Consider the following 10,064-nt stretch of genomic DNA (forward strand, 5'->3'; position numbering starts at 1 on the left):
TATTGAATGAACCTTGAATATATTGAATGAACTTCGGAATATATTGAATGAACTTCGGAATATATTGAATGAACTTCGGAATATATTGAATGAAACTTGACTGACGTCATCATTGCCGCCATCTTGTACATGCATTTCGTTGCTGCCGCAATTATGAACCAGTCAGCTCGCAATATCGTGTCAGCTATTCTTAGCAATGATGAAATTGTCAATGCACTGGCGAGTGCTTGTACCACCCAAAATCCCCCGGAGACACATGCCCAGCAATATAATACTTTGGACGAAGAAGTCCAGGCTGCTTTTAATCGGGGCAGACCTGGGCGCACAACAGACCAGGCTTCTGTTAATCATCGCAACCTCAGCTTGCCATCGACCTCACAGCAGTGCCCCACAACAATCTACGCCCGTTCACTAGAAAGGGCCCAAGACAGAAGAAGTAAGAATAGGTAGGGTTAATTTAAACCGCACGTTGAGCCGTGAATATGGTCCGTGAAAATATTGTCTGACATTAAACCGCCCCGATTAAAAGCAGCCTGGACTTCTTCGTCCAAAGCATGATATTGCTGGGCATGTGTCTCCGGGGGATTTTGGGTGGTACAAGCACTCGCCAGTGCATTGACAATGTCATCATTGCTAAGAATAGCTGACACGATATTGCGAGCTGACTGGTTCATAATTGCGGCAGCAACAAAATGCATGTGCAAGATGGCGGCAATGATGACGTCAGTCAAGTTTCATTCAATATATTCCGAAATTCATTCAATATATTCCGAAGTTCATTCAATATATTCCGAAATTCATTCAATAAATTCTGAAGTTCATTCAATATATTCAAGGTTCGTTCAATATATTCAAGGTTCATTCAATATATTCCGAAGTTCATTCAATATATTCTGAAGTTCATTCAATATATTCCGAAATTCATTCAATATATTCAAGGTTCATTCAATATATTCAAGGTTCATTCAATATATTCCGAAGTTCATTCAATATATTCAAGGTTCATTCAATATATTCAAGGTTCATTCAATATAATCCGAAGTTCATTCAATATATTCAAGGTTCATTCAATATATTCAAGGTTCATTCAATATATTAAGTTAAGTTAAAGTTAAAGTCCCAATGATCATCGTCACACACACATCTGGGTGTGGTGAAATTTGTCCTCTGCATTTAACCCATCCCCATGTGATTTTAATCCATCCCCTGGGGGAGAGGGGAGCAGTGAGCAGCAGCGGTGCCGCGCTCGGGAATCATTTGGTGATCTAACCCCCCATTTCCAACCCTTAATGCTGAGTGCCAAGCAGGGAGGCAATGGGTCCCATTTTTATGGTCTTTGGTATGACCCGGCCGGGGTTTGAACCCACAACCTTCCAGTCTCAGGGCGGACACTCTACTACTAGGCCACTGAGCTGGTATTCCGAAGTTCATTCAATATATTCCGAAATTCATTCAATATATTCCGAAGTTCATTCAATATATTCAAGGTTCATTCAATATATTCCGAAGTTCATTCAATATATTCCGAAGTTCATTCAATATATTCAAGGTTCATTCAATATATTCCGAAGTTCATTCAATATATTCAAGATTCATTCAATATATTCAAATATTAATTTCCTGAACGGCATGCCATATATATATACGTACATATATATATATGTACGTATATATATGTACGTATATATATATATATACGTATATTATATATATATATATATATATATATAAAAAACTTTTCCTCACCCCCCGTGGGTGGTCTCTTTTTTCCCTTCAAGCTCGGGTCCTCTACCAGAGGCCTGGGAGCTTGAGGGTTCTACGCAGTATCTTTGCTGTTCCTAGTACTGCACTTTTCTGGACTGAGATGTCAGATGTTTTTCCTGGGATCTGTTTCAGCCACTCCTCCAGTTTGGGGGTTACTGCCCCTAGTGCTCCAATGACCACAGGTACCACTGAAGTCTTAACTCTCCAGGTCTTCTCCAGCTCTTCTCTGAGCCCTTGATATTTCTCAAGTTTCTCATGTTCCTTTTTCCTAATGTTACCATCATTTGGGATGGCTATGTCAACCACAACGGCTTTCCTCTGCTCTTTGTCCACCACCACAATGTCCGGTTGGTTCGCCATTACCATTCTGTCTGTCTGGATCTGGAAGTCCCAGAGGATCTTGGCTTGGTCATTCTCTACCACCTTTGGAGGTGTTTCCCACTTGGATCTTGGGACTTCCAGTCCATACTCTGCACAGATGTTCCTGTACACGATTCCAGCTACTTGGTTATGGCGCTCCATGTATGCTTTACCTGCCAGCATCTTACACCCTGCAGTTATGTGCTGGATTGTCTCAGGACCTTCTTTGCACAATCTACACCTGGGGTCTTGTCTGGTGTGGTAGATTTGAGCCTCTATTGCTCTGGTGCTCAAGGCCTGTTCTTGTGCAGCCAGGATCAGTGCCTCTGTGCTGTCCTTCAGACCAGCTCTTTCTAGCCATTGGTAGGATTTCTGGATATCAGCCACTTCAGCTATGTTTCGGTGGTACATCCCATGTAGGGGCTTGTCCTCCCATGATGGTCCCTCCAGCACCTCATCTTCCTTTGATGCCCATTGTCTGAGACATTCACTGAGCACGTGATCCGTTGGGGCCTTATCCCTGATGTACTTATGGATCTTGGATGTTTCATCTTGGATAGTGGCTCTCACGCTCGCTAGTCCTCGGCCTCCTTCTTTACGGCTAGTGTACAGTCTCAGGGTGCTGGACTTGGGATGGAACCCTCCATGCATGGTTAGGAGCTTCCGTGTCTTGATATCTGTGGTCTGTATATCTTCCTTTGGCCACCGTATGATTCCTGCAGGGTATCTGATTACTGGTAGGGCGTAGCTGTTAATGGCTAGGGACTTGTTCTTGCCATTGAGCTGACTTCTTAGGACTTGCCTTACTCGATGGAGGTATTTGGCTGTGGCTGCTTTCCTTGTTTCCTCGTCAAGGTTGCCATTTGCCTGTGGAATTCCAAGGTATTTGTAGCTGTCCTCAATGTCTGCTATTGTTCCTTCTGGGAGTGAGACCCCTTCTGTGTGGATTACCTTTCCTCTTTTAGTCACCATGCGGCCACATTTCTCAAGTCCGAATGACATTCCGATGTCAGAGCTGTAGATCCTGGTAGTGTGGATCAGGGAGTCAATGTCCCGCTCGTTCTTAGCGTACAGCTTTATGTCATCCATGTAGAGGAGGTGGCTGATGGTGGCCCCATATATATATATATATATACATATATATAATCAGGGACGTGCAGTCAGAGGAGGCAAGAGAATAAAAATGTAAAACTATACATACAGTATTAAAAAATGGGGGCTATTTAATACAACAAAACTACTATGTTACAACAATATAAATATATACATATTTTAAGTAGGACATATCAAACAAAACAACCATCTCGGCGAAACACAACAATATAAACATCACGCTCTTATGGACTTTTGATAGCCCCCTTTGCTACTCAGCGCTGTAGCCCGTTTTAATTTTAAAGCCATTGTGGTCCTTGTTTCATCATCCGTGGCCTCTGTGCGTGTCGCCAACAGCTTCTACAAAGATGAACTCGATGTACATCAGGCACCACCCATTGTAGACCTTGCGATTACTCTGTAAAAGAAATATGAATATGGGGGGGAAAAAAACATGACTACCTGTAAAATAGTTTTTCCTTGTCAGTCGCACATTTCGAACATGAAGCAATCGTACAGGAACGAACAGACAGGTTTTTTTTTTTTATTATTTACCGAAAAATACGGTAGTACTGAGAAAATTGCTTGCTTAAAAGTTGTTATCCAAATGATGAAAATGTACAGGGTAAACCTGGGGTTTTTTTTGCACTTTGACATCCGCCATGGTTTCCGGAGTGTGAAAGTCAAGGCAATGAATGACATGTTATAAATGCAAGTTCCATATTGAAGATTGCAATTACAACATACACTTTTTGCACATGCGCGACAGTCGCTAAGCATACATGAGTATATTCAAACCACCAATAACAGATAAATTTCCAAAGATAATGCAAGGCAGTTTGTATTACTACAATCAAGAATAAATCAAAAATAAATCTGTACCTTGTGGAGTCCAGTCAGTTTTTAATACAGATGCTCTTCTTATCTCCAGGCTTGGAGTCTGAAAAGGGGAAAGGGAAAAAGAAGAGGTCTGATTTGACAATTCACCCATTAACCGCTGTTAATAACATGACACAACACAATTTTAACTTTTGAAGTGATTTGCCTTAGAGTTCCAAGGCCTGTTGAGCGCAAAACAAAGTTAGGTGCACATTTTAATGGCATCAGAAGATAAACACCTACTTTTTCACGTGCCACTCCTTGAGCTAAATCTGGAGTCACAAATCAGTACATGGGTAAAAAAGGGAAATTACATCTTTGCCATGCCATCATCCCAAAGCTCATTCGGAGTTTTGTAACATCTTTGTACCCCGCGAATAAGCCCCACCCCGGAAAAACACGCTCACTCCAACTACGAGCAAAAGTAGTTTATATGGGTCTACATTTCAATCGACATAAAATGCCTTACATTAAAAACGTAAGAGGAATAAGTTTTAACCACGTTTAAAAAGTAAAGGATGTTAACTTTACCTAACCAGCCCCCAACAAACACATACAAACAAACCACTCGCAAAAACATTCTTGAAACATACAGACCATGCTCTGTTCAAAATTATTACGTACCTAAATGCAGCCCTTCTTTGTCTTACAGAAAAGTAAGTTGGTCTGTTCTTTTTCTTTCACAACTTGAAGAACGAAACCAATCGGCGCTTCTTTCTTCCTGGATTTTAAAATTATTACCAGACAAACCGTTACCGGAAATAAAAGCGATTACTTTTAACCCAAAACTCGAATTTCTGCCCCCTCGTGGAGAGAGGCAAAACATGCGTGCAAGTTGATATTTTATTTTACTTTAATAAAATAAAATAAAAAATAACAAATAAAATAAATAATAATAAAATAATTATTTTATTTTGCTCCACTTGATGAGCCGTTTTTTGGGCGTACACTATCTAATTTATTTTATTCAATCCCCCACATGTACAATCTACATTGTAGATTCTACAAGTAGACGTGTGGTTAAAATTAATAATAGTTGTTGAAAATTCTGTACATTATTTATACAACTTACAGCTGATTCAGAGTTTTATATTTTAAATTTGTCATCTATTTTAGGTTTTTCTATAGCATCACAACAAAGCATCACAACTTCACAAATAAAACTACTTATTTATACAACTTACAGAATAGTTTTGGGTTTAATATTTTATATTTTATGGATTTAATTTGTCATATATTAGCCCCAGTGACACTTTACAGTGTAACCATTGGGGCAACCATTGATCCGTGTAAAGTTTACACGGATCAATGGTTGTTTAAAACATGTTTGTTTTGGCTTCAATATGATCATATTTGATGGATTTAATTTTTTTCATCTATTTTAGCTAAAATAGATGACAAAATTAAATAGTTAATTAATAGTTAATAATTACAGATAGAACTAATATAGACGTCTATTTTAGGTCTATATATACAGACGTAATTTAGACGTCTATAAAATAACCTAAAATAACCTAATATAGACGTCTATTTTAAGTCTACATATAGACGTAATTTAGACATCTATAAAATAACCTCAAATAACCTAAAATAGACGTCTATTTCAGGTCTATATGTAGACGTAATTTAGACGTCTATAAAATAACCTAAAATAGATGTCTATATCAGGTTACAGCAGGGGTGGGCAAACTTTTTGACTTGCGGGCCGAATTGGGTTCTAAATTTCGACCGGGGGGCTGAACCAGGAGCAGATGGATGTAGTGTTTGTGTGAAGTAATATAAATGACATGTAAAGGTCATTGCATAAAAGTTTTTTACTTTTAGTAGATACTAAAGCATGGATATTAAAAAAAACTTTTTGAAAACAAATGCATTTATTAACAGCATTAAAAACATATTTCATCAAAAAACTACTATCAGTGATTCTTATTAAATACGACACTGTTATGATGAATAACATTTTCCATCACTTTAGCGCCTGCAGGTCAGATTTATGAAATATGTTTATCTAATAAGACGAAATCACATCCAACGGCAAACATTCTGACCAAATACATCATCTTGAAGAATCGGTGAAAGAATACATCTAATAAAGTAATAAAGAAATTAATAGTATTGTTGGTTTCGCTTTTTTGCTAGTGCATCATAGCCTGGAGTAAAATTTGTTGTGGTAATTCTTAGGATAGAGCCGAGGTGTCGGTCCGTTAACCTAGATCTGTGACGGGCTTTGTTGACGTTCATGTGGCTGAACGTCTTCTCACACACGTAGTAGGTCGAGCCAAATTGTCCACTCTTTTTTAACATTCGGCACTCAGTGTCCACCTTTCTTTTCTTCGGGCCACTCATTTTAATGGAAGGATTCCAGGGGAAGGTTTGTGGGTGGCATTAGCGTAAGACTGTATCTGAAATCTCAGCGCGCGAATTACGAGGATACTGACGTCACAGCCTACGCTCGAAATTCGGCACCGACAGATGAAATAGAGCGCAGAGAGCGCCGCGTCCGTACTACTGAGTACGCACACGCACTTGTGAGTGTGCACCGAGCTTTCTGACACGGCTCCCGGGAGTAAATGCGCGGGCGGGCGCTTCCCCATCGACTGGGGAAACATAGTAATTGCAGGGAAAATGACCCCCCCCCCCAAAAAATTAATAATACAATTTATTCAGGTTTGGCGGGCCGGATTAAACGGCCCCGTGGGCCGGAGGTGGCCCGCGGGCCGTAGTTTGCCCATATCTGTAACAGTTACAGAAATAACCAATTCACTTGTACGGATCAATATGCTTGTTAAACACAAATCCAAACAACTTCTGTACATTATTTATACAATTTACAACTGGTTCAGACATTAAAATTTCAGAATATGATCATATTTAATGTTTTTAATTTAGACGTCTATTTTAGGTCTATACCGTAACCAATTTTAGACATCTAAATTAGGTCTTTACGAGACCAGACGTCTAATAGACGTCTACATAGACGTCTATGAAGACATATAGATATATATGTATTTATATTTATATATAAGTCAAAGTCAAAAGTCAAAGTCCGCTTTATTGTCGATTTCTTCACATGCCAAGACACACAAAGAGATCGAAATTACGTTCCCACTATCCCACGGTGACAAGACATAGTTCACAATGTACATACAAGTAAACAGCAAAAGAAAAATAAAACAAGAAGGCACAATCAATGAACAAATAAGAGTGATGAATAAATAATAAACAAATAACACAATAAATAAGTACAGGACGCTACGCAGAAGGGTGAAGAGAGTTCAGGATCCTAACAGCCTGGAGAATGAAGCTGTTGGTGAGTCTGGCGGTGCGGGAGCGCAGGCTCCTGTACCTCTTCCCAGAGGGCAGAAGATCAAACAAAGAGTGAGCGGGGTGACTCACATCACTCACAATCGTGGCCGCCTTGCCGGCGAGATGGGAGGCGTAAATGCCCTACAGCACCATGGGCAAACTACGGCCCGCGGGCCACATCCGGCCCACGGGGCCGTTTAATCCGGCCCGGCAAACCTGAATAAATTGTATTATTGAACTTTTTTTGGGGTCATTTTCCCTGCAATTAGTATGTTTCCCCAATAGATGGGGAAGCGCCTGCCCGCGCATTTACTCCCGGAAGCCGTGTCAGAAAGCTTGGTGCACACTCACAAGTGTGTGTACGTACTCAGTAGTACGGACCCGGCGCACCACACGCTCTATTTCCATCAGTGCCGAATTTCGAGTGTGGGCTGTGACGTCAGCATTCTCGTAATTCGCGCGCTGAGCTTTCAGATACAGTTTTACGTTAATGCCACCCACAAACCTTCACCTGGAATCCTTTCACTAAAATGAGTGGCCCGAGGAAAAGTAAGGTGGACACTGAGTGCCGAGTGTTTAAAAAAAAAAAAAAAAAAAAAAAAAAGAGAGGACAATTTGGCTCGACCTATGTGTGTGAGCAGACGTTCCGCCACATGAACATCAACAACGCCCGTCACAGCTCGAAGTTAACGGACCGACACCTCAGAATTACCACAGCAAATTTTACTCCAGACCATGATGCACTTGCAAAAAAGGGAGACTATTGAAGTGAATTTTGAACTTTAGGCGTATCTGTATGTTGCATTAGATGATCCAATAGTATCAGTAAGACTATCAAACTATATTTGCTGTACAGAGAAGATTTAGTTTCAGTAGTGTACAAGTACTTAGTAGAAGATAGAAGGGCCAGTTGTCCGTGACCAGGGAGAATTCAGTTTCAGCAATGTGTGCAATCCTATAATAAGGTAAAGTGGCTGTTGTCGTCCATCACCAACAGCGCTGGTCAAGATCTCCTTTTTAGGACTGAAGTAAACTAGTAGATTGAAAACTACAGCTGTTACCCAAAGCCGTGACATCAGCTTCTTGTCAGGTATAAAAGCTACGGGCCTGACAAGAGGGGGTTCGCTCTAGCGGGTGCCAGGGGTCTCTCATTTCAGCGGGGGCTCGCTCTAGCGCGGGCTCGCTCGCTCCCTCTTTTGGGGGGAGGGCTTTTTTACATCCATGCCTTGGGCCACTCAACTTTTTGGAAAGACTTCACTCTGACATCAGTTGAATAAAATATTTTCCCAATCAGCCGTGGTCCCTTAAGTGCTCATTCGTCTGAAAACAGCCACCGACCACCGAGTGTTTTTTGGAGACCAGCGAAGCAGCAAAAACCATATACCACACTATCAATACTACTGATTTCTTTATTACTTTATTTAGAAGTATTCTTTCACTGATTCTTCAAGTTGATGTATTTGGTCAGAATGTTTGCCGTTTGATGTGATTTCGCCTCATTAGATAAACATATTTGACCTGCAGGCGCTGAAGTGATGGAAACTATTATTCATAATAACAGTGTCGTGTTTAATGAGAATCACTGATAGTAGTTTTTTGGTGAAATATTTTTTTAATGCTGTTAATAAATGCATTTGTTTTCAAAAAGCTTTTTTTGAATATCCATGCTTTACTACCTACTAAAAGTACAAACCTTTTATGCAATGACCTTTACATGTCATTTCTATTACTTCACACAAACACTACATCTGCTCCTGGTTCGGCCCCCCGATCAAAATTTAGAACCAAATTTGGCCTGCCAGTCAAAAAGTTTGCCCACCCCTGCCCTACAGGGAAGGGAGTGAAGCACCAATAATCTTACCAGCCGTGTTCACTATGCGCTGCAGGGCCTTCATGTTGCATTCAGTGCAGCTACCACCCCAGACAGCGATACAACTGGAGAGGACGCTCTCAATGGTGCCACGGTAGAATGTAGTCATGACGGCCGGAGGAGCACTTGCTCGCCTGAGTTTCCGCAGGAAGTACAGGCGGCGCTGAGCTTTCTTCGCCGTCACTGGCGAAGTGTTGGCGGACCAGGAGAGGTCCTCACTGATGTGCACCCCCAGGAATTTGGTGCTGCTCACCCTCTCCACCACAGCACCGTCGATGGTCAGCGGCAGGTGTTGGGTGTGACCCTTCCGGAAGTCAACAACAATTTCCTTGGTCTTGTTGACGTTCAGGAGGTTGTTGTCCCTGCACCACGCGGTCAGAAGGTCAACCGCCAACCTGTACTCAGTCTCGTCGCCCTTGGTGATGAGACCCACCAGAGTCGTGTCGTTAGCAAACTTCACTATGCGGTTGTCGCTGTAGAACGCAGTGCAGTCATGCGTCAGCAGGGTGAAGAGCAGCGAACTGAGCACACAGCCTTGGGGGGCCCCCGTGCTCAGCGTGATGCTGGTGGAGATTTTGTCGCCAACACGTACCACCTGAGGCCTCTGACAGAGGAAGTCCAGTAGCCAGTTGCAGAGGTAGGTACTGAGGCCCAGCTTGTCGAGTTTGCAGATGAGTTTTTGTGGCACAATGGTGTTGAAGGCAGAACCTTTGCACCAGGGGCAGAGCGAGAAGATGGCCATAAGCCCTTTGCATGTGAAGCTGAATGCAAATTTCTTTGGAGCCTTGAATGC

General features: G+C 41.6%; 1 protein-coding gene across 1 annotated transcript; it reads right to left on the bottom strand.

Moving 5' to 3' along the window:
* Positions 1-1,571: 1,571 nt before the first annotated feature.
* LOC148390333 (uncharacterized) lies at positions 1,572-4,878 on the bottom strand. The gene is made up of 3 exons (XM_088389833.1): positions 4,720-4,878; positions 4,099-4,156; positions 1,572-3,634 (listed from the first exon to the last, which is right to left on the bottom strand). The coding sequence occupies exon 3, from the start codon at positions 3,211-3,213 to the stop codon at positions 1,789-1,791; it is 1,425 nt and encodes a 474-aa protein (XP_088245959.1). The 5' UTR covers positions 3,214-3,634; positions 4,099-4,156; positions 4,720-4,878; the 3' UTR covers positions 1,572-1,788.
* Between the last annotated feature and the right edge of the window lie 5,186 nt (positions 4,879-10,064).

This window comes from Syngnathus floridae, chromosome 11 (assembly GCF_059516105.1).
Source record: "Syngnathus floridae isolate MCC-2025c chromosome 11, RoL_Sflo_1.0, whole genome shotgun sequence".
Taxonomy (NCBI): Eukaryota; Metazoa; Chordata; class Actinopteri; order Syngnathiformes; family Syngnathidae; genus Syngnathus; species Syngnathus floridae.

What these genes read in the sequence shown, in the direction of transcription:
- LOC148390333 (XM_088389833.1), bottom strand. Translation starts at nt 3,213, where the DNA reads ATGGATGACATAAAGCTGTACGCTAAGAACGAGCGGGACATTGACTCC.